The 23,250-nt window shown below is 44.0% G+C and overlaps 3 protein-coding genes across 5 annotated transcripts in view; all 3 read left to right on the top strand.

Moving 5' to 3' along the window:
* ssbp4 (single stranded DNA binding protein 4) overlaps nucleotides 1-4,365 on the top strand; it is an 11,379-nt gene extending 7,014 nt beyond the window's left edge. The window contains exons 9-11 of one of the 2 annotated variants that reach the window (XM_079739967.1): nucleotides 629-657; nucleotides 863-964; nucleotides 1,669-4,365. In XM_079739967.1, coding sequence (XP_079596093.1) covers nucleotides 629-657; nucleotides 863-964; nucleotides 1,669-1,749 — 212 coding nt within the window. In that variant the 3' untranslated portion in view covers nucleotides 1,750-4,365. Of the gene's footprint in view, nucleotides 1-628; nucleotides 658-862; nucleotides 965-1,444 lie in introns of both variants that reach the window. The other variant, XM_079739968.1, reaches the window with a different exon arrangement.
* A 776-nt stretch (nucleotides 4,366-5,141) lies between these two features.
* On the top strand, nucleotides 5,142-11,039 carry fkbp8 (FKBP prolyl isomerase 8). Its single transcript, XM_079740313.1, has 9 exons — nucleotides 5,142-5,215; nucleotides 5,729-5,978; nucleotides 6,156-6,325; nucleotides 6,428-6,516; nucleotides 7,042-7,262; nucleotides 7,655-7,827; nucleotides 7,944-8,021; nucleotides 9,399-9,539; nucleotides 10,178-11,039. Exons 1-9 carry the CDS (start codon nucleotides 5,213-5,215, stop codon nucleotides 10,262-10,264), a joined length of 1,212 nt encoding a protein of 403 aa, XP_079596439.1. The 5' UTR covers nucleotides 5,142-5,212; the 3' UTR covers nucleotides 10,265-11,039.
* An 899-nt stretch (nucleotides 11,040-11,938) lies between these two features.
* Nucleotides 11,939-23,250, top strand: part of ell (elongation factor RNA polymerase II) — a gene marked incomplete at its 5' end in the record, with an annotated part of 30,069 nt that continues 18,757 nt past the window's right edge. The window contains 2 exons of one of the 2 annotated variants that reach the window (XM_079740591.1): nucleotides 11,939-12,082; nucleotides 20,347-20,391. In XM_079740591.1, coding sequence (XP_079596717.1) covers nucleotides 11,948-12,082; nucleotides 20,347-20,391 — 180 coding nt within the window. The remainder of the gene's footprint in view (nucleotides 12,083-20,346; nucleotides 20,392-23,250) is intronic. The other variant, XM_079740590.1, reaches the window with a different exon arrangement.

The raw sequence follows: 23,250 nt of genomic DNA, 5'->3' as shown, positions 1-23,250 counted from the left end.
GTGAACCCATCTCTCTACACCTTCAGCCACAGCTGAGGATTATCAACACTCTGAGGGGATGACAGCGCATGTGCCAAACCTTAAGCTTTAGAAAGAAGAGTTGATTTATGTTTCAATATAATACTGTATTATTGACTTCCACCCCAATTCTTGCCATTGTTTGCTCAATGCTTTCAAGTACATGAAGACATTGTTGATTACTACAATGTAGGAAAATATATCTGTATTTTTTTGCGTCATGACTGAATACCTTATGACACTCCTGGGTCTCGAGGCTAGACCGGTCAGAAGCCATGTTATTCAGCATTCTGGCCTCAACACATCATAGCTGGATCCCATGAGTCATTTCCATCCTGTCTGCCAACTTCTATGGCGACAATGACTTTAGTGGAGTGGCACTGCCCCCTTGTGGCTTCTAAAGGCATCACACCTTTTCGCCTGCGGTATTGATCAGACAATTGTGCAGGTGAGGGGAGACCGAGATGCGATCGATTCAATCAACAGAGTAGGGGCTAAAACAAATGGGATGAAGAATGGCTCGGCTGGCTCTCTGCAGGAGGCAGCGAGCGGATGACCTTCACCACCCCCTCGTTCTGACCGTAACCCTCTTCTTCCTCTGTGTCCACAGGGTCAGGTGACATGGATGGGTTGCCAAAGGTGAGACTTCAATAACAATGCAATGATGCACATTTAGACCACTCAGTAGTTGGTAGTGATACACGCACTTACCACAGAGACACAAGAATCACTACATTTAAAAATAAAGAAGGTGGCTCCAGCTTTCCTCCTTGTTCGTCAACACACACACACACACGCACAGCAAATGAATATGGATACATTCCTATCCTTTCCCCTTTCCCAGAATTCCCCCAACAACATGGCGGGGATGAACAATCCGCCCGGAACCCCTCGTGACGACGGAGAGATGGCAGGCAACTTTTTAAACCCATTCCAAAGTGAAAGTGTGAGTACCTGACTGGCACCACTCGCACAAACACACACACACATACACACAGACACACACACATGCACGTATACGCATAGCATGGACTCGGGCATGGAAGGGAGTCACTCTGTATGCTTTCTCTGGCGCATGGAGAGGATGTCATATAGTGTGCTTCTCCGGATTAATTGCACACCGACGCCGGGCACGCACACACACAACCCCGCGGGCGCGCGCACACACACACACGCATCACACATCAAGCGGTTTACCCTCACCTTGTTCTGAGAACCCTTAACATTTCCTCTTTTGGCTGGACTACGCCGTGCTTGCTACCTGTTGGAGCGACAGATAAGGGGAGGTCAGAGCGGGGAACGTTTGTTATGGCAGCATGTTGTAATGTACGTTTGGCACAATTGCCGTTGACTTGTGTAGAATAACACGGTTGAAGTAGTATTGGCTTATCTTTTCCTCCCCTCCCTCTCTCTTTTCTCTTTACAGTATTCACCCAACATGACGATGAGTGTTTGATTTCCTCTCTTTATTATTTAGTTTTTTGTTCGATTTCCTTTTCGTTCTCCCTAATCTCCCTCTCCCATTTGCCCCGGTGCCTCTCGCATTGCCCCCCCCCCCCTCCCCCGCTTCCTCCCCACGCCACCCCCCTCCCTCCCTCCCTCCCTTCCCCGCCCCCTCCCTCCCCCTGGATGGTGCGTTGCACCACGCAGCCCCTGGGGATGGCCCTGGAAGGCAGGACTCCCCTCAAGGGGCCCCATCACAATGCCTGCAAAATGGGGGTGAGAACATGAAATGGTCTCCAAGCAACAGGGAGGGTCTCTGGGTCCGGAGTCTACCCGCCGGAGAGGCCTCATCACCGGGGCACCCCCTGGCCAGCTCCCCTGGCTTCTCCCCCTTCCGTTCCTCGGCCCGTCTCACTGGGCGGCGTCCCGTATCAAGGTGGTGTCCTGAGGCCGCCTCCCCTCCACCACCTCCACCACCTCCACTCTCCCATGTACTCTATCGACCGTCACGCGAATGAGGGGTAACACAGTAGTTGACTGAAACAAGGGGTTAACATCTGGAAGGAAAGAACAAGCCCTTGCTCAAAAACTCGAAAAAAAGAAAAAAAAAAAGAACTGATAATGGTAAGAATGGTGTTTTGACTAAATGTTTGTATTATGGTTGATTATGTTATTATAATTGTAATATTTTTTTTATTATGTAGTTTTGATTTTCCTGTTAAGGGCACATTGTATCTCAGCAGCACCGGCGACAATGGCACAATAAGCACACACTAAAAATGCACAATGATATTTCTGTTTACATGATGTCAGTTAATGTTTATTTGTTTTTGTGTGTCCGACTTCATGCTTATACGCCCCCTTGCGTTTACCTACGGATCCATTAAACACAGCCTTTGCCTTTTGAAATATAACAGAAATCATGAGTTCTTTAAAGTGTGAGCATAAGAAAATGTATTATCTACACTCCTTGAAGAAACGGTTTAATTTAGCTAAATACCAGAATCCTTGAAACAGTATCTTATTAACAAAAGACATGAGTTTCTTTGTTTTATAGTGGAGGTTGGTAAACCTGAAGATCAATCTTCTTAGTATTAGGCCAATTCAAATTAATTTACAGATTCAATTTTAACTCTTTGGCAATGGACTGTTATAATTAAGTTCCCAGTATGATTTTCCAGAGAAGTTGCTTTCAATATTTCTGCATGTATTCTCACCTGCCCATCGGACAGGTCATTAATAACTTGTAAATGGTCAGAGAGATACTTCGGAAATGTGCATCCTCTTACATTGTACTTGCCTGTACTGTAAATATAGACCTATTTAGCTTTGTATTGTGGTCGTCTCATTTAAAAAAAAAAATATTTACATCTTGTCTGTGAATCATGAAATATGTACATCTTCATCCTTCACCATTTTATTGTTCTTATTTTTGAACCACATCAAAGAGGGCTTGTCACCATGGTTTCACCCAGTCGCTCGAACCCCTGGCTGGTGTCTGCTTCTACTGTGAACTCCTGCTGAAGCCTGCTGCCCTGCGTTGGGTCAAGTTGGGGCCTAGCTCCCTATGCTACCAACTCCCTCACCCCCAGTGTTCTGACCCCAGGGTACCCAGTCCCAGGGGATGAACAGGTTTCTGTGTCCCGGGTGCATTGAGCAGCATAGGCTATTCTGAGGGTAAAGGGATGGTGCTGCATCTGCTCTATCTTACATGGAAGATAATAACTCTTTGGTTTTTGGCTGGGGGGAATTCTGAGTCCTGCCTTTTGTCCTTTTTTTTGCTTTCTGCTTTTGTGTTGTTTTATCTATATTTAAATGTGTTTGCAATTCAAGAGGACAAAAAAACTGTTCTACGGAAAAAGAGAATGAAAGAAGCAACGGAATCTGCAAACAAGGACACAAACGTTAGCGGGAAGAGAGAACCTTGGTAGCCTCTGTCAGTTTGGTGACATAAGATTTGTGATGAATGGGATGATATTGGGAGATGACCACGGACATCTCCGGGGTGTCACTGTCAGTGGCCAGGGAAACCTTCTCCTCTGTTCCTTGATTGTACTCCCCCCCCCCCCCCCCCTCCAACACACCCACACACCCTCCACCCAATCCTAATCGCCCCTTCCCCTTATATTATTTTTATTGACTATTTTTGTAAATACTGTATAATGCATTTTGATATCATTGACATGTTTTGATATGTCAGTCACTACCAATGAATACAGCTTAAAGTAAATTATAAATAAACTGTCCATGTTTTTTTGTTTTTTTCATAATAGAGAAACAATACGCTTAAAATTACTTTTTTTGTTTTTGCTTTGTATTTTTCGGGCGGGGAAAAAACGTTTTAAGTTGAAAATGTATAAAACACAGTGACATTATAAATGGAATCTCTATTCTTTGCATTTATGGTGGAGCAAAATGAAATGCTGGACCGCCACCGGGTTTTGTAAGAAGGGAGAGAGGTGAAATGAAGATGTTTAAATACTCGTAGCCTCGGCGTTCTCCCCCCGTTCACCTCCAGGCTGCGCTGTTTCCTAGTGCTTTTTGAAATGATCATTTTACGGATTTTTTTTCAAAGGCCTTCAACTTGGGGATAAAAAACTAGAACAAAAAAAAACACATGTGACCACATATGACAGTTTTTAATATGAAGGATTTTTATCAATTTAAGAGTAAAAAACATATAAAAAAGGAAAAAATTACTTAGAAAAACTTGTTTTAAATTAACAATAGATCACAAAGTAATACTTATGGGGAAAAACTGTGTTCTTTGCTATTCACTCTTGTAATAGCCTTGTATAGATTGATGCTCTCTCACAATCCTCTCTCAGTCCTCTGTGTATATCAATTGTCGCCCATCTCTGTACTTCTATTGTGATGTATAATACTGTACCATTAGGGAGATGCGCTCCGAGGGTGGGGGGGAGGGGGGTTTTGGGGTGGGACGGGGTTCAGGAGGATGGTTATGCGTCACCCTCCTGCACCTGTGATGGTCATTTTCTGATGACATGGCAGTATTCAATATGAAGCAGTCTGTCTCTTGGGTTTGCTTTGTATTTCATGGTAGGGTAGTTCAGAATCTTGTCTTAGGGACTTAGGTGTCTTGTGTAGGTAATAAAGATGTCCTTTGTATGTTTCTTTATATTGTAAAGTTTCTTTAGACTGAAAGAAAAAACGGATAATTTGCTTATCAAAAAAAGAAACAATGCATCAATAATAAATGTCAATTGATTTTTTTTCTGCGTTGCGTCAATGTCTTCCTTATTTGTGATAGCTTGTTCCATGAAGTGATGATGGACATTATAATATAAACCATTTCCAAGAACAACACAATATAATCTTTATTGAGGAATACTAAGATTAAGACTGAAGTTCTTTCATAGTACAGCTCTCCGGCCTATGTAATACTAGACGGCCTTCATGATTATATTATTAGAATGGTTGCATTTGTATCGCACATCAGATACAAAATGCAACAACACAAGTTGGTGCACATATAATTAACAGATGAGCAGGCGGGCTGTATTGAGTGTTTGCGCTGAGTGCTGAGCGCTGCTGACAAGTGACAACAAAGCTCTAGTTTCCAAACGCACATGCGATGCTGTTGGCCAGATTTCAAGAATGGGGCGTGGTAAACTGTCCAATAGGAACGAGGCAGCTCCGAGGGCACCAGGAAGTAGAAGTAGACTTGTTTGCAAAAGTGACAGTCGGGTGTTGACCTCGGATCTGCCGATCTTGGACTAAACCTGAAACAATGGTAAGAGCCAGCTTAAATCTTTGAGTTTTGGGTAAAATAATTTCAGTTTTCGTTTACGACGTATCCACTTATGTGCGGCATAGCTGGTAATAGAGGAGTGCAGCACCGCGAGTTACGTTAACGTTAGCTCCATCGGCTAATGCTACGAGGTCCTAGCTAGCTGTGCACTGAGGCTGCAGATAACTTGCCAGAAAGTTCTGGAGCATCCAGCCGGCTGCATTGGTGGTTAATCTATATGTATTTATACGTTTGCCTCTCTATCATTCCATCACGGAGACGTGCATGCAGGGATTGACATTCCAAGCGCAGCGCGATTTGTATTTATTTTCTATTTGTTGTCTCAATCAACGTGTTTTCTTCAATGAACAATATGATTTATGATCACCTCAGTAGTGCCTCTGATCTCGATGAATATCAACAGACCTTCGTGTCCGCCTCTTAAACCCAATTTGTAGTTCATGGTTTCACAGTCGTTTGGTGTAATCAGCAGCATGTCATATTTCATTCACACAGACGACTGAAAACACGGAGACAATCGGCGTCACCGAGGACCTTGATGACGGTACGAGCGAAACTACTAAGAAGTCAGAGCGAACGTCGCTGCTGGAAAGCGGGGAGGACTTTGAGATGCTGGATGAGGAGGACATTGACGACGACCCACCTCCCCTGGAAGACGCTGGTGGTGGGAAGAATGAGTCTGAGTCACACACAGAAGAAGAGCGTGTCCCCACACCACCACTTGAAGAATGGCTGGATATCTTGGGTATGTGGACCGACGCTAGCTAGACCAGTCCCTCTATCTGAAAGAAACTGGTACCATTCCTCCCTACCCATGTCAGAAAGACAGTACCAGGAAGCCCTTCTCCAGTTCCCTGCTTGGAGATACCTCTGCTAGGCGTTATGCTGTTTGTTTGTTTGTTTAACCGCGTCTTCTCCGCAGGTAACGGTATGCTGAAGAAGAAAGTCTTGGAAGCAGGCCAAGGGCGGGACAGTCGGCCACAGAAAGGCCAGAACGTTATTATCAGTCTCCAGACCTCCCTGGCTGACGGCTCTCTCGTAGAGGAGCCCCATTCAGTCTCCTTCACCCTGGGAGACGGCGATGTCATTCAGGTATAGCGGAACAAAGTCAGCCACACGTTTTCAGGAACCATGAGGCGGATCTGCCGTAAAGGTGTGTGGTTGCTGTTGTATTTAACAAATGTTTTATTCCAGGCGCTGGACCTTGCCGTGATGCTCATGGAGATGGGAGAGAAGGCCGTCGTCACGGTTGACGCTAAATACGCTTACGGTTCCCGTGGGAGGTACATTTTCCCGGTCATCGCTTCACTCTGTCAACGAATACAAGAATACACACAGAGCCTGAAACGCTGCTCACTCTGGGACCTGTCACGGGACCTTTTCAAAGAGTTGTTCGACCAAATCCAACCATCTTGATACGGGTCCTTTACCACACATCAAGATGGGCTAATCAGCCTTGCTTCTTTGTTAGTCTCGCAGGGTGTAGTATATCCAGTGAGCCCTATCTTTGAGTCTATGTTGTGTTCTCAGTCCAGAGAACGAAATGTGCTGTTCTCTGTGCTTTTGATTGACATGCTGTTGGTCGTCATCCATCTCGACGCTAGTGGAAATGAGATTTATTTCTTCGTATTTCAGGTTATATATTATATATATATTTTGTATTCACAACAATGTGGAGGGCCTTTCACCTCTTTAAAGAGGATTATTCTGAATCCTGCACATTGAGAATTTGAAATAACTCATTATTGATATGGATGGTGCGAGTTCCAACTAATCCATGCTGTACCCCCCCCCCCCCCCCCCCCCAGCGTTGACCCCGCGGTCCCCCCCGAGGCAGAGCTGCTGCTCCACACTGAGCTGCAGGGGGCCAGCGACGGCCCTGACCTGGAGCTCCTGGCCCCCGCCGACAAGGCCGCCCTGGCCGGCCTAAAGAGGGAGCGGGGCAACGCCCACTTCCAGCGCGCCGACTACGCCTTCGCCGTCAACTCGTACAGCATCGCCCTGGCGATCACCGAGTCCAGCTCCAAAGGTGAGGCCCCTGGCGGGACGGATCACGGGCGGCGTGTGGCCCAGGAGGCAGAGCGGGTCGGCCGGTAACCGGAGGCGTTGCCGGTTCGATCCCCGGCTCCTCCTAGCGTGAGTGTCGAGGGGTCCCTGAGCGAGACGCCCCTCGCCCTGACTGCTCCCGGAGAGCCAGCTGTCGCCCTGCGTGGCTGACACCGCCGTCGGAGCGTGAATGTGTGTGCATGAATGGGTGAATGTTGGGCGATATGGTAAAGCACTTTGAGTGGCCACTGGTTGGAAAAGCGCTGTATAAATGCAGCCCGTTTACCATTCATCCAACTGAATGCCCCACCCATGGTTCTCATTGGGTCCGTGTGACGACGTCGTCGTTGTTGTGGTTGTTGTTGTCGTTGTCAGTGGACATCACGGAGGAGGAGGAGACGGAGCTGCTGGACGTGAAGGTGAAGTGCTTAAACAACATGGCGGCCTCCCAGCTGAAGCTGGACCACTACGATGCCGCGCTCAAGTCCTGCGTGGCCGCACTGGCCCACCAGCCCGACAACATCAAGGCTCTGTTCCGCATGGGCAAGGTAACGTCCGGCGTGTGGTGCACGTTTTGTTTTCTTTGTCTTTTCCCCAATGTAAGCCCATTTGTAATGCCTGGTTCTGCTATGATATGTAACGGTATGATGTCGCCCCTGTCTAGGTACTGGCTTTAAAAGGGGAGTATGCAGAAGCCATTAGCATACTGAGGAAAGCACTGAAACTGGAGCCCAGCAATAAGGTATGGCGAACAAAACGAATGGTTGAGCCAAAACATCTCGCGCTCCAAAAGGTGCCCGTTCCACATGTCTCCAATAGATGTCGCCATTCTGTAAACATTCTGGGCAGATGGTCTCTCCCTATGATTCCCTGACTCATCGTTTCACCGGATCTGTTTTCAAGTTGCTGCTGTAAATAGGTCTGCCTCCCTTTCTCATCCTCGCACCATATCTGACGCCGCCCCACCCGCCGTACTCGTATGGAGGGATTCATGATAACTGTTGGCGCTGCTAAACGGCGTGACAGAACTTGACTCACCGAGTGGGCTTTCCTGGCCCAGGTGGAGCTGCTGCCACCCTCTAGTTCAGTCCTACTCCCATCTGTCAGTCTGTCCTCATGTCCTCGCTACGTGTTGAGGTTGAATTGCGAATGTGAACATGGGGGACGATTCCGACTGTTCATCATAATGGGTTGGTAGAGGAGGGGTTACATCATGTTCCATGCGTCGGCCACGGGAATGTATCTGATGCTGGGTAAACCACAGGCCGGCATGTTCTTTTATTTTGAACCACCACTGTGTTGTTAGTTATTCTGGGTGTAATCTGATATTGCCCTCGATGTAACTTTGGAACTAAGCATGCTACCGTGATCGTACCGACGCCGTAGAGCTGCTGTTGTTACATTTTGTCCAAAACATAAGGGTGCATTCATGGAGCCTGCATGGATACACAACTCAAATGCCAAGGGTGCGTTGCTGAAACCCTATGTCACAGCAGGAGCTGTGCAGCTCTAAAAATAACCCGGGGGAAGCCTTAAAGTATAGCCTCGCACAGTTAATCACCGGTCCTAACAGTTGACCTAGGATGCAGCCGTCTGCGTTCCCTGAAAATCATCGTCATCCAAGCGTAATATGAGGGTGAAATATTTACATGTCACCCAATCCATACGTTTAGTATATTGACTGAAAAGGCGTATCCGAAATGCAATTCTTCTCCTGCTTGTTTAAAGAATCAACTTGGTCACGGAGCTTTACTATCCGCCTGGACTAATTTGGTCGCGCTGCCCGACCATGGCAGCAGCACAGGCCTTTTGAGGGGTTTGAGAACTGCAGTCGCGTTGTTTTGGACGGCGGTTATGTTATTTATTTACTTTTAAACAAGAGCTGCGCAGATTAAAGGGCAACAGAATAGGAGGTCTTGCCGAGAAGCACATGAATCCTAACAACAGTTTATCTTCCCTGCACTGTGTTCTTATTCGGCCCTAATGGAGCGCGCGTGGTTGATGGAGCGGCGGCCACTGAAACGCTCACGGGCGCCGCGTTCCACCGCCTCCACGGCCTGGACCGCAGCCAAGCAAACTCCCGCTGACGTTCCCCTTTGGTCTTGTTTGTTTCATAAAGACCATCCACGCCGAGCTGTCCAAGCTGGTGAAGAAGAACTCGGACCAGAGGGGAGCGGAGCAGGCCATGTACAAGAAGATGCTTGGGAACCCTGCCAGCGCGGGCAGTGTCTCGCAGAAACGCCGCGCCACGGCCTCCTGGGTGAGAGCGCGGTCCCTTAACAAGTCCTCATGATGAAATGATGTGAAATCGCCGCCGTCTTTCCCTTTTTTGCTTTCGTTTTTACTTTTTTTTCCATTTGATTTGACACGAGCACATCCTGCTTTTAACAGGGAAGTATGCTTCCGCAGAGATGCACAGAGACGTGTGTACGTCGCAGAGAAAACAGGGTTAGACTACAGATGGCCGACATGCACGGATTCAGTGTGACTAAACACAAAGAACAAACAGGAGAACACACAAGCAGAAACGGGAGTCGTGTGCTACCTGTATACAAAGATTCAGGGCAATCCTTTTTTACACTTGGCAGTAGGTTCATTAATGAATACTTTCATTGAAATAGACATGCCGCATGTTAATTCTAAACAACACCAGGGAAGCACCAGGGAAACGGCAACATGTTGTTGTTAGGTCTCATCTGTTAAAGGGCCCATTTATACCGTAGCATGACTAAAGGAACATTTCATCTCCCACAGAAATATTTCAAAGAAGAAAGGATTCAAGGATAATTTGTCCTAAAATATCAGCAGATATCATTGAGGCCATGACGCAGTGTACAAATAAACGGTAATCTACAAGTTATCTTCATATCCTTATAATGTGTTTGTATTCTTCTGTAGGGCCTGAGCTGGAAGTGGCTGTTTGGGGCCACGGCGGTCGCTATTGGTGGTGTAGCATTATCAGTTGTCATAGCGGCCAGAAACTGAACCTGTGATCGGACAACCCACGTCCTTTGGAACTTTTGTTGAAGGAAATGATTCCTCGATGCCAGGTGCATTTTCACTGTGACTATCCAGGCGTCTCCGCTGTGTGGCAGTACAATGTGCATCAAATGGGATATCGATATTTGTGAAAACGAATGTGACATAATGTGTATCTATATGCCTCACATTACAAGACACTAATTGTTATGTTTTGCTCTTCTTGGCTGCCAATATCTTGTCTTTGATAGTGATGTCATAAATCAAGTAGAGCTTTGGAATGAAAATGTAATGCCATACATATATAGAGAATATATTATAGGATTAGCATCATGAGATGAAAAAAATGTGATATGTTCCTTGACTCCTATATTTTGTAATCTGTTGATTGTGGATTTTTACAAGACTGGCTCTGAGAAATTCTGACTTTTATTTTCTATTTAAGTAAAAATACCTCCTTGATTGATATTCCAGAGTTTTGAAGGTTGAGATCCTGTATATTATTTTGTTTATTTGTATCTGTGATCGATTTTCTTCTAATTGCTATTCCATTAATTGTTTTTCTTTTGTATTTAAAAATTTTTCCAACACAAAATGGCACTGAATAACTGAATGATCACATAAGGTACGCAACCGAAGTTAACGGGGCCCGTGACAAACGTATAGGTACAAAGTCACTTCAAGTAGATAACATTCCCTGTATTTGTTAAATTTGTATTTATGCAATAAAAGTTGGTGACCGTTTGTGACTGAGAGGCCAATGTATGTATGAATGACGTCAGTCGCTTTGTTTTTACTCACTCATATCCTGGCGAGCACGCGCATTTGCGCTCTGCTGGTGGCGATATCGCGGGGATTCGTACCGTAAACTACACGATAGTAGATAGATAATAATAAATAAAGATAACAGTTCGTCCTTTGTTTTATTTGAAGTGTGTGTATAATTCCTGATTTCGGTGTGGGAGTGGAGAATGGATACTCCCCCTGGCATACTGTTATGGATCGTAGCTGGACATTCCAAAATTCGTGTTTGTCACAGTATGACGCTGACGTCTCTTGACGTCATTCCATTTCATTTTAATGTTCCCCTCTCGCCACCGCTTCCTACGCACGTCTGCTCCTCATTGACCAACTAAACAAATCCAGAAGTGGCCTGTGATGCAGAAGGGCAGGCTGTGTCACACGTATCTAACAAATACCGAACCAGTTAAAATACAGAAGCAGGCCTATTGCACATTGACGAATTTAGTTCATATGATGAATAGCCTGGTTTATAAGTGTTTCAATTATATATATTTATAATATGCATACGTTCAAATAAATAAATAATATATATAGAACAATGTATTTGCGTGAAGTCACAGAATATAATAGGACGCAAAATACCTCAAATATATAATATAATTTATATATAATTATATCAATGTATATATAAATGTATTTTAATGTATATATATATATATATATATATATATATATATATATATATATATATATATATATATATATATATAAATAAAATATATATAAATGTATAGATATAGAAATGGTATGTGAGGTGTTTGGCGTCCTGTTATTATCGTGTGACTTCCCGACGCAGTGAGCGTCCGTTGAACGGTCGGTGAAAAGCCGCCCGAGTTCCGCGTTCACGACGGGAGAGTGCGCGCGCGTGGTGGAAATGGTAGCAAGATGGCGGCGTTGAAGGAGGAACAGTGCTACGGACTGTCCTGTGGAAGAGTGAGCAATGGCAGTAATGTATCCGTCTTTCACGTTAAACTAACTGACAGCGCGTTGCGAGCGTTTGAAGGTTACCAAGGCACCAAGGTAAACGGCCGTTTGACACAAAATGACATTTTAATTCCTGTTTGAATCCTCTGTGAACAGCTATGACAGGCTGGTGTTGCTATGATGGTAGCAGCAGCAGCTTGTAAAGCGCTGGCTAGTTGGCCACACAACTAGCTAGCTAATCTTTTTTTAACCAGCCGCCGTCCCCTGGTTAAACTAAGTCTGAATGAGCTTTAACAATAGCCCACTCGGAATGGTCCAGGTCAACTAGCTGGTAAACGTACTGCTGTAGCCGCTCTCTTATTGGGCACTGGGTCCAGCTCCATTGCAGTAGCCTGAGTGTAGACTGTTCTTTATCACTCAGCCCATCACTTATTCGATGTGTTTGTGTACTTTGAATGGCAGCGGATTCAGTTGCAATAATGTGCTGCTATTTTGGGGGGGCGATATTGGCCCCGTTTACGGATTCTTCCGAACAAGTTTGCTGAGCTGTCAAAATGTGTGTTGGCCAGCTAGTCTGAGACTGTCCGAACTTTAAACAACAGTTTAGTTACATTCAACAGTCATTTGAGTTGTGCCTCGGGTGAAGCGCTTTGAAGAAAACCTAGTGAATACACAGTACAGAGTATTTCTTGAGAATTGCATCGCTTCGTAGTAAGATATGCATCTTTCTCCAACCAACAACAAACCACAGATTTTAGACATGACCCATAACCGTACATCGAGCAATTCAAGGAACTATTTTCATTCTGTCGACCGCTTGAGGCTATAGATTCACCTAAAGATTTTTTCCAAGGCATCGCTTTGCTGTTCCCAGCGATGGTCCATGTGTGGCCAGCTAGTCGGATGGCCATCTAACGTTTCAAGTTCTATAAATATTTGACTGGGAGAAACCTGGCAGGCCAAAGAGGACACTTTGTTGCCTCCAACTTCAGTGGCTGAGTACAGCTTGACATCAGCTGATGTCCCAAGTCAATGACATTGATGTGGTAGTTTAATTAATGTAATCGTTGATTACAATGTATATTGTATTGACTCAATATGTTAAAGACACAAAGAGGAAGTAACAAAGTTTTCCAGAATTCGTCTGATTGTTATAGTGTATAAGCCATTGTTGTCCATTAGGTAGTATGCACATGTGGGTTTTTTGGTGGCCAAACGTTTTCATTTTGCTGCTCACAATTCATAATTCTGAAGATGGGGTGCATTTTTATTATTATTGGCCAGTATTAACCTGGCACAGGCTTTGCATGCAGAGATCTTTATTGTCCCAGGTTGCACCATTTGGTGATTTCTCCGGTCTTTATTTCTACAGTATCCTCTGTCCATGAAGAAAGAGTTGAGGGCTATCGTTAAGTTATGCAGGACTCTTTTTCTTTTACGCAATGGAACAGCCAATTATTGCTTTCTTCCTGTTCTTTTTTATTGTTAAGACACAGGCTATACCTCTCTGACACCTACTGCCTGCACAGACTTGCTTTGCTAATCACTTGCGCAAAATTCCCCAACGCAACAGTGTCGGTCCAAGATTATTGTATGTTTCTGATTAAGGCTAAAACTGTCTGTTGATAGCCTTGATCTGCTGCTACGCTGCTTCGCACCATGTTTGAACAGTAGAAGGAAAAGTGCTGAGGGTCTCATGTAGGCCTGAGCAGCGAAAGGAATCTCGGGTCAGTTCGCATCACCGGGAGGGGTGGGGTACCGCGACTGCAGCGAATACGGCTGGGGAGGGAGGGAATCTGGCATGTGGTCCAAGGGCAACGTGGAATAATTATGAAATATATAGGAGGGCTTCATGGCAAGAAGGAGGTTGTCGTGGTCCAAGACCACGTGCTGGGTCCTGGTCTGAAGTTGTTTTAATGCCCCGACTGGCCACGTGTTCCAAACCAGCATGCAGTGCAATTATGCAGGTGGATTGTTTAACTCGTGGAACATACGTTTTGTGAGTATTATAAGGTTATGTTGATAGGCTGTGTCGATGTACGCATTGCTCTTAATTGACGAGCCTGTGGTGGTACATGTATATGCACTGCACATGTTTAATGTTTTAGTTTTACGGAATTGTTAAGCAGACAGTTGGAGAACTGTCTGTTAGCTGATCTGAGTAGGAGAAGTGACATTTGGTGTGAGCCAGTTCTTTTGTGTGCTCATCAGTCGAAGGAATGGAATGAAACAAAGTGCTATCTGGGGTATAGACGGGCCGGAGACTCCTCATATTCTACTGGCTCTGACACAAGCAGGAGAATCAAGTGAGCTTTGATGAACATCACCAACCTCAAGGTTACAAAGAGGACAGAAAGATGAGCTTGTGATGATGTCATGGCTCTTATGTATGTGTGTGTGTGTGTGTATGTGTATATACATATAGATAGATGGATCTCTATCTCAAAGACTTGTGAGATAGAGATCTAGAAGACTATAACGCTGTTGTCTCCTCAAAGTCCAAATTTGCTTAATATGTAGGGCTAGAGTAATTAGGATGAATACAAATTCGGGTCAATGCTATAATATCGCTACCATCAGGTGTATGAAGTGTAAATGGTTTGATCTTGTTAAACTACATTGTCCTGTGTTGTGTGGGCTATTACTGGACTGTAAGGATTCTAAACGTGTTGCATCGAAGCTATGAGCCATCATCGGAAGTGAGCTTGGTCAATGATTTGGCCTACATCTGAGTCATCCGTATGTAAATGAGTCCAGTGCAGTGCACTTAACCCTATTCTGTTGAATGCCAGATGTCGATATGCGGATAAATCCTGCTTGTGTTTCCAAATTTGAAAATAACTCATTGGTGCCAAACCACTACTCCTTGGGTTTGTGCTGTGGAAACCGTTTCTTTTTGGGCTGTTCGGAACATTTGTGACCCCAGATTCTGAAGTACCCCAAATTTGAAGTTAGATATTTAATAGCAAAACTATTTAAAAAAAAATTTTGGGCTTAATTGCCCTCGGATGTAGTATCTGATCTCCGCATCTGTATTTTTGGCGGTATATTTGTGGCTGTGTGTGTGTGTGAGTGGAGAAACCTTTCAGTGATATAAGTTTTCCGCCTGACCCCAGAGGCAGAGGAGTGATTCAGTTTTAATGAGCGCTGGTGTCTGCTCTACTTATCCTGTAGTCCTGAGTCTCACCCTGTATACTTTCAACTGGGACTGCTATTGTATTTCATTTTTTACTTGCGACAAACAACCTCCTCTCCATCCCCATCATATTGACCTAGTCAAAGTAATAAAAAAAAAAGAGCGTCCTTTTTCTTTAGGATGGATAAATGTAGAGGGGTGGGGTGAAGCTATAGGCTGCAGCATCGAGTTGGGTAACACCAAGTCAGTGTTGTTGTCAAACGTAAAGGCCTCCTCTCCCACCACCACACGCACACATTCTAGCTCCTATAGGAAAGGTATGGGAAGCAGTAGAGACTGCCGGGGGATTGTGTTGCCTGACGTTGGTCAGCCGGAGCTTGTGCCATAGTTATTTAAGGAATGCTGACTCCCCAGTTTCAACAGATTGACCGGCCACTGAAACAGATAACCATAACTACCATTGCCAAATTGTTCTCCAAATGTCATGGTGTTCTTTTATGGCCTTCACACAGGACAACATCCCCCTGGTGTTAGGGCCTTCTGACGTGCTCATGTCGCCTGAAAAGATCCCTCGGTGTGTAGGTCCAGTCAGGCCTTGGTCCCAAGTCACTTGGGGTAACTAGGGTGCTAGAGAGTATGGTATTGAGAGGCATATAATTGTGCATGGCAGAGACTAAACACAGTGGGAATACATTTTGAGCATGGTTTACGGTAAGTCAGGTGGTGTTTAGTCGAGAGTCGGCCCGCCATTAAGGAAGAGGGTCAATAAGGCGATATGAATAATAGCTGTGATCGTTGATACTGACCGTACCCTTGAGCCAGGCAGGCGAGGACGCTGGGATAATGGTTTTTTTTTAACCCTTCCTGGGAAACAATCATTTGATATCATGGTTTGGATTATGGTTGTTATTTTAACCAATTTCTATTTATAGGGAGCATCATGATGTCTGTATTATAGGTTGAAGAGGGCGCTTAAACACATAGGGTACTGGTCTGTGATTCACGGGGTCCCTTGAGGTGTTTTCCTGACAGCATCCCCTGACCAAACGCTGGGGATAAACCGTGGTGCTGCCTTTGGTTTGGCATAGCAGCAACAATGTAAAGGAACACACCAACGCTTTCTGCCCACAGAAAAAATGTCGACCTGTCAGATTAAGGACACGCTTTTCAAGTGCATCTTGTTTAAGTTAGACTGGGCACCAATTATGTGTTGTGTTGTGTTGCTAGATGTTGTTTAATATAGTTTTTGGACAGTTGTGATCCCTGAGTCATAAAATAATTATTATTTATATAATATTTAGTGAACGATAAATGTTGAGGGTGTACTTATTAAAGCCATAATCGGTCCATTTACTAAGTCTTTAATATAGGGTCAGAATATGAGGTGGTGTTTTCTTATTAATATGTTGGGAAGCGTAAGTAATCAAAATTGTCTACCAAAGGTGAAACAAGACAAACTAGTTCAAATCGGTGTCCAAACATTGGGTCAAACATCATTGTTTAGGGTCTGAGAATGGTAACTTAACTAAAACGTGCACCTCTGAGGCAATGGACCCTGTTTGCTCTCAATGTTGGTAATATTTAGAATCCGGAAGCCAGGGCATTTTGCTTGACTTGCAAAGGCATTGCATTAAATGTGAGTTGAAAGTCAATATATTGGCTTTGTAATTGCTTGCTCCATGGCATTCCCATGCCACATCCCTATTCTGTGGCCAGTGGGTGATTGTGTTTGAATGTCCATAGGCTTGTCATCAAACCATAGTCAGAAGCCACACTCTGGCCCGAAGGTTAGCTGGCTCCGTGGAACATTCTGGGCTGCGGGCCCAGAGAATAGTGACATGTCAGCAGCCCATTCAAATGAACAGGCTGAGTGGTGCACTATGTTAGCATGGCTTGCTTGGGAGGGGGGGGAAAGCTAAATTCGGTGCTCTGCTAAACCCTGCAACGGTAGCACGGAGAACGTGGCACCATGAAAGGTCTGGTGTAGTTGGACAGGCTATGGGAGTTCATAGCCCAACTGCTACTCATACTAGCCTCCTGCAACCCCTCTATTCACAGGGCCTAGGTCTGGTCAACGGCCTCCCGACTTAAGCTGCACTCTACAACCAGGGCTTATTTCATGATAAGGTTCTTACCTGGCAAAGTAGCTCATAGATAATCCAGTTACAGTGCAACACTATGGTTTAAGTATGACGCCACAATATGGTTGGCGTGATGCACCGATTGATCAGCCACCGATCATGATTGGCCGATATATATTCCTATATACTTCTTAGAGACGTTATCTGCCAATCTACTTGAAATTTGCCTATGCAGGAGCCGATCACGTGACTCAAACAATTGTTCCCAGAGTCACTGAGACGGTAACGTTATCCTGCTTTAAGATAATTAATCTGGGCTCACAATAAATTGAGGCATCACTCAACCCTAGAAAAAGCCTTTAGTTGATCTCGCTGATAGGATGCAATAACCAGCCTGCATCTCACCGGGCTTCATTCTGCTCGGTTTTATTCGTTGTTTTCTTTATGTGGGTTTGTGCTAAAATGAGTAGACCTAGAACTGTTGTTATTCGCACATCCCCGTGTTAGTGGACACTACTGCAGTATCTTTAACCTGATGTGGCTGGCGGCTCCCTCTTCATTCCCTCTGCTTCATGTGACACTAACTGGCTGCTCTGCCTTTCTAACGGGAGGTGAGCGAGAGCGTTTTTCCATGACTCTGTGCGGCGTAACGGAAGCGCTGCGTTGCAGCCGTAGTACTCTCCCGTCGACATGGTTCCTACAACGTGAAGCAGAGCTTTATTGAAACCTAGACTTCCTAACAGCACCGTTTGCTGTGGCTGGGACCCCGGTTTGAGCTCATGAGAGGCCGTAGATGCTTATACGTGTATAATCTCTCATAGTAGCGAGTATCAGGTAGGCGTGTCTATAAGCGTGTACGCTTATAGACACGCCTACCTGTCATACTCGTTATTACGATTCATATTTTATTTGTGGATTTGGCTAAATTTATTCGCACAATGACACATTTCCAACTTGTTTCCGCGTGTGTTAAACTTTAAATCGATCCTGATAAATAATATAAATTACCATAGGTTATCGCTGACTTGGTTGACAAGTTAGAATCCTGACGCACGAGACCTGTATCCGTTTAAGTGATGGCCAATGCGTAACAAGTTGTATATCTGGATAATAGGCTTGGCCACATAGCATGAACCAGAAGTAGGCTACAGATATATAAGCCTCTCATGTAGCCTATACGCATCGTTGCTCATCGCACAATCTCCATAAACATTCCAGAAACACGCAGTAAAATCAACCAGGCTACATACAATAGAATAATGACCAATGATCTGTCCAAGTCACTATTTGTTAAGAAAAAACGTTATAACAACGCCCGCTTCCTCCTAACTAACTAAGAGCCCTTGTATAGGTGGCACACAAGGATTTTCTTAAAAAGCATACTATTAATATTGTAGCAATATCCATGCTACACACCAGCTAGGTGGCTTTTCTGGGCTCCTCCATTACCGAGGACGTGAGGTGGTGGTGTTGGAATTCCGGTTTATTGCATGGCATGATTCATGGCATCGGTGCTCCACGTTGACAATCATGAGATCTGTTGACTGTGTGTGTGGTGATGGCTGGTTGAACCTGTGCACACTGATTACTCAACGTGAAACAGGAGTGAAGCCTCACCCAGCCCCAGAGTTCAATCAGACTTCAGGTCAGGTGAGGCTGCTTAATCCAGCCGCCATTCTCACACACACACACACGCCCGCAAATGTATATGTTTCACTATTAAAAAAAATGCACCTGATCGGTGCATCCTTTATATTTGGTTATATTATTGATGGAAATATTCAGTTGAGTGTAATGCAACCAGAGCCTTGAGTAAAGCGATCAACTATGCATGAGTAATGTGTAGTGTTTTCCTGCTTCTGGGATGAACATTTAATGAGCATTGAGACAGAGCTGTTTATGTTGTACTTCAAATGAATGAACAACATTTCGTCCAGTAGACTTGGTTTTAGCGCCTTGAGTGAGATGCTGGCCGCTATGACCTTTCTGAGAAGGAGGACGGGCAGAAAATATAATTCCCTAGAGGTCCATGGAAATGTTGCATTACATAAAAATGGGATTAAATCGACACGGTGATGACCTTGTCCATCTTGACTGTATAATAACTTATAGAATCATCTTTACTATATCTCTCTATTCTGGGAATAGCCATCAGCTTGGAATAATATTCTTCCAATGGGAGGACCTCGTCTGTTCTGACATGCAGTCATTTCTGCACACCAGGACGAATGCACAAAACGTCTGCCAAGCAACTGTCATGCTTCTGGATATATGCAATGTGCTTCGCTAGGGGGATGCAGACAGAGGCAGGCTATTGTTTTTAGTGTGCGTGTGTGTGTCTGTGTGTGTGTGTGTGTATTTGTAAGGCCTTGGCTGAAAGATGGGTTGAGGAAGAGGGGGAATGAGATGCGTCAAATGGCCACATGTCTGAATCCAACCTTGGTCGCTCCAGGCCTACGTCCTGCATGGTTGTGTTGTCTGTCGGTTGATCCACCGAGAAAGTAGTGTTATGTTGATGCTTCGTTCTGTTTATTTGAAGAATAAAAAAAGTTGGCTGAGAATGAGAACTACGAATACAATACAGACGCTCTGTGAATACCTGGTAAACATGGTTTTACACGTTTCAAACTGTTACGAGGACCGTGATGGCAAACCTTGGAGGTTTACGAGGGCCCCTCTAGAAGGGGGTACTGCATTACATTGAAAGGCTGGCATCTCCCCGGCGTTATTAAAATGACACAATTAAAAACGTGAATAGGCTGAGGCAGATATTAAAGTCACTTAAATCAATTTTACTGTTTTGCGCACAGGGACTTGGCAGTTTCTTGACGACATAATGCATATACGATTAAACAGGTTCAAAGCGAGTCGTTTTCAGGTTTTGTTTTTGAAGTGACACCAGTCGAGAGAGTAGACAAGGCTTTGGTGGATTTGTGTAAGACCACTGTGTTTTGAATTCAGTTCAGGGATACAAGAAAAACAAACAACTCTCAGTGGTACATTTGATTGGTAGTCTTGATTATGTTAACATTTGAACACATGTTTTTTTATTGTGAAAGTGTTTAAACATTAACACATTGTTGAAAAATGGATGACAAATGCTGTGTCTGAAATGGCTAATTTTGTTTATTCTCAACTTTCAGGGCCTCCCGACAGAACCTTTGATTCGATTTACTGGAAACCAAGGGGTAAGTGCATCCTTTCCCAAATACATGTGTGCAAAGCTGATGACATTTTAGTTAATGAAATATTACTTACTTGGTATTGAGAGTTTCATCTGTGACAAACTATTCAGTGAATTACTTTTACGGACTAACTTTATCACATTCTGGTTTTGCAAGGAGGTGAATGAATCCGAAAGTGATTTTAAATAAATGTATGCTTGGAAAATAATAATAATTTAAATCAAGAAGTGCACCTGTATCAGCTGATCAAAACGTGTTATGAGGACCTGAGTCAACCGGTTCACTCTGTTGGAGATAACTACGTCAGTAACTGCTGACGGAATTAGATTAAGATTGCCTTTCCTTCTTCTAGCCATGGTCATGACCAATCCATTGCATTGACATCTGCACAAAGCCTGTAGATAGTACAGTAGAATTGTTAAGTTTAGTTTTGTATAACTATAATGGTATAGTAACACCAGGCTGGGCTATCCCTCCAAGGCAGCATTCTTGCAGATGCTCATTGTAAATTTCCCTTGGTTCACTGTATAAATAAAGGATTGGTAATCGTTGCTATTAACTGCAACAGTAAATGAGTCGTCTGACTCCAGTACAGATCAATTTGTTAAAGGATAACTATTGTTCTGCTACTACATCTCAAGTCGATTTGACTCTGGGTCGAAACCAAAAGCATATTTCTGATTGGTGTGAATGCAGATGACTGACTAAATTAAGTTAAGTTAGTTCTTAAGAGGAAAAGGATTTTCCTAAATTACATTAATAATTTTCTTCCATAACTAAATAATATGCCTATTGAGCCTATAACCAGATAACTGCGATTAATATGCGACAAATTATCCCTTTCCAATCGATATTATTTAAGACTGCAGTGTCAACCATGCCTTTGAGCAAGGCACTTAACCTTGAATCCCTCATGGTGGGCTGGTTGTTGCTCTACCTACCACTCTCTTATTGTCTGTGTGGCAGGTTGGGGTACGTGAATGAGGATCATTCATTGTAAAAGCACTGAGCGATCACAGTGGCTGATAATCTTTGAGATGTGATGTATGTCCCCGCACACTGTCGTTATGTATGGGGCTGCCCTGCTAAACATTGACTTCCATGGGGCTGTACCGGGCATCATTACTCATTTTGTTGTTTGATATATTGAATACTTTGTTTAATTTAATGTTTCTCATGCATACCTACTTAATGGATGCATTCTAGTGCAGAAAATCCGATTTAAGGCGGTTGTTCCCGTTCTCCAGATGTCCTTCATATGCGCAGCTTTGCATTTAATGCCACCACCCTGTAAAATGCCTTCATCCAGAAATAGATTTTTGCCACGGTATCAATTGCGGTTGTACCCGGATCAACTCGATTTCTTGTATTCATTGCATAAAGTCTTGCAGTGTTGATTACCAGTGACGGCTGCTGGTTTGAGGTAGAGCCCCACCTTTCCATGTTTTTTTCCCGTATTAGATTCCTAAATCATTCACCGTTATTTGTACCCAACCAGATCAGGTGGTGAGATGTGAACTATGTATCTAGTTCACATGTTCTGTTCTGCCTGTATGCTGATCTTTCTGAAAACGTGCACCACCGGAACCTACGCAAACATTTGGTTGTGAATGTGAATAAATACTGTTTCTGTTGCTCTCCATACTTGGTTGATCTAAGTGGATAATAGGCAAGGCAACTTAATATCTATAGCACCTTTCATAAACAAGGAAGACTCAAAGTGTTTCATATAGAAAATAATAATAAATAAATGTAAGACACTTGACTGCCTGGTTATACCTCCTCGAAGCTCTTGGTTACATAGCAGGTTGGATAGTTTTGGATCTGGGCTCTCACCTGGTGGGTTGAAGAGTGGTTTATGCTTTTTAATAATGTGGGAAAGTTACAAGCCACATTAGGGAAATGTGGGTCTCAATATGGCATGCGTGTATGGTAGACATGTTTTTCCTTTCCATTGTTTAGTTCAAGATGGGTTGCCAATAAAGACGGCGAGATTAGGCCACATGTGTCTTTGTATTTATATAAAGACACCTGTGATAAATATATTTATATATACATCAGATAGAATAATTTATTTTCTATCTGATATTTTTTTCTTTTTTATTCTAGATTGCATTAGCGTAAAGAAATATATTTTTGTAATGCTAATAATTCACTATCAATCGTAATACAATTTAGAAATTGGCATTTGATGTCTTAAGATGCTCTAATGGTCAGAAGATATTGCCCAGCAATGATCACTAAATGCGGACTATTCTGTCATGGGAGCGTTGCAGGTATGGGAAAGCTTGAGAATGTTCAAAGGGCAGTAGGTTTTTATGTGGGGTATTCTGGTCCTTTACAGAAGGCCCACAACAGTGGGGTTAACGGTAGTGCTTTTTGTGTGAAGTTCCAACGTACTGATGGTTTATCATTAGCCTGGCTAACGCCAGACCTCATCTCAATCTACATTGAGATGAGGTCTGGGAACCACACATTCATTTTCTCGTATTTGAGGAGTGGTTTACGATTGCCCGGAGCCGTTTATTGGGCGCTACGAATGTCTATCATATGAGTCTGTACGTAGCCCATAGCCAATCGTATCAATTATACCAGATGACGTATGTAGAGCGACAGAAATTCGATGAGGAAGAAGGGTGTGTCGAATAGATGTCGTCATCTTCTTGCCGTCCCTCCGCGTTCTGTGATTGGTTCCCTATCTCAGGCGAAATTCGGATCCATGGAATCCAGGCTGCCTAACGGCGTGAAATGAAATCGCGTGCAAGGCAGCATGGGTATACCCAGGCTGGTTTATCATGGCAGCCGATAGAAATGATGGTTGCCTTCAAGACCAGTTGTTTTATCGATGAGCAATCATTGAAG

This window comes from Pollachius pollachius (genome assembly GCF_949987615.1).
Source record: "Pollachius pollachius genome assembly, chromosome: 7".
NCBI lineage: Eukaryota > Metazoa > Chordata > Actinopteri > Gadiformes > Gadidae > Pollachius > Pollachius pollachius.
This window is presented reverse-complemented; position numbering and strand designations above follow the sequence as displayed.

Coding starts and splice junctions, on each gene's coding strand:
- fkbp8 (XM_079740313.1), top strand. Junction 5,979..6,155: donor AGAATGGCTGGATATCTTGG/GTATGTGGACCG, acceptor TCTTCTCCGCAG/GTAACGGTATGCTGAAGAAG. Junction 9,540..10,177: donor GCCGCGCCACGGCCTCCTGG/GTGAGAGCGCGG, acceptor ATTCTTCTGTAG/GGCCTGAGCTGGAAGTGGCT.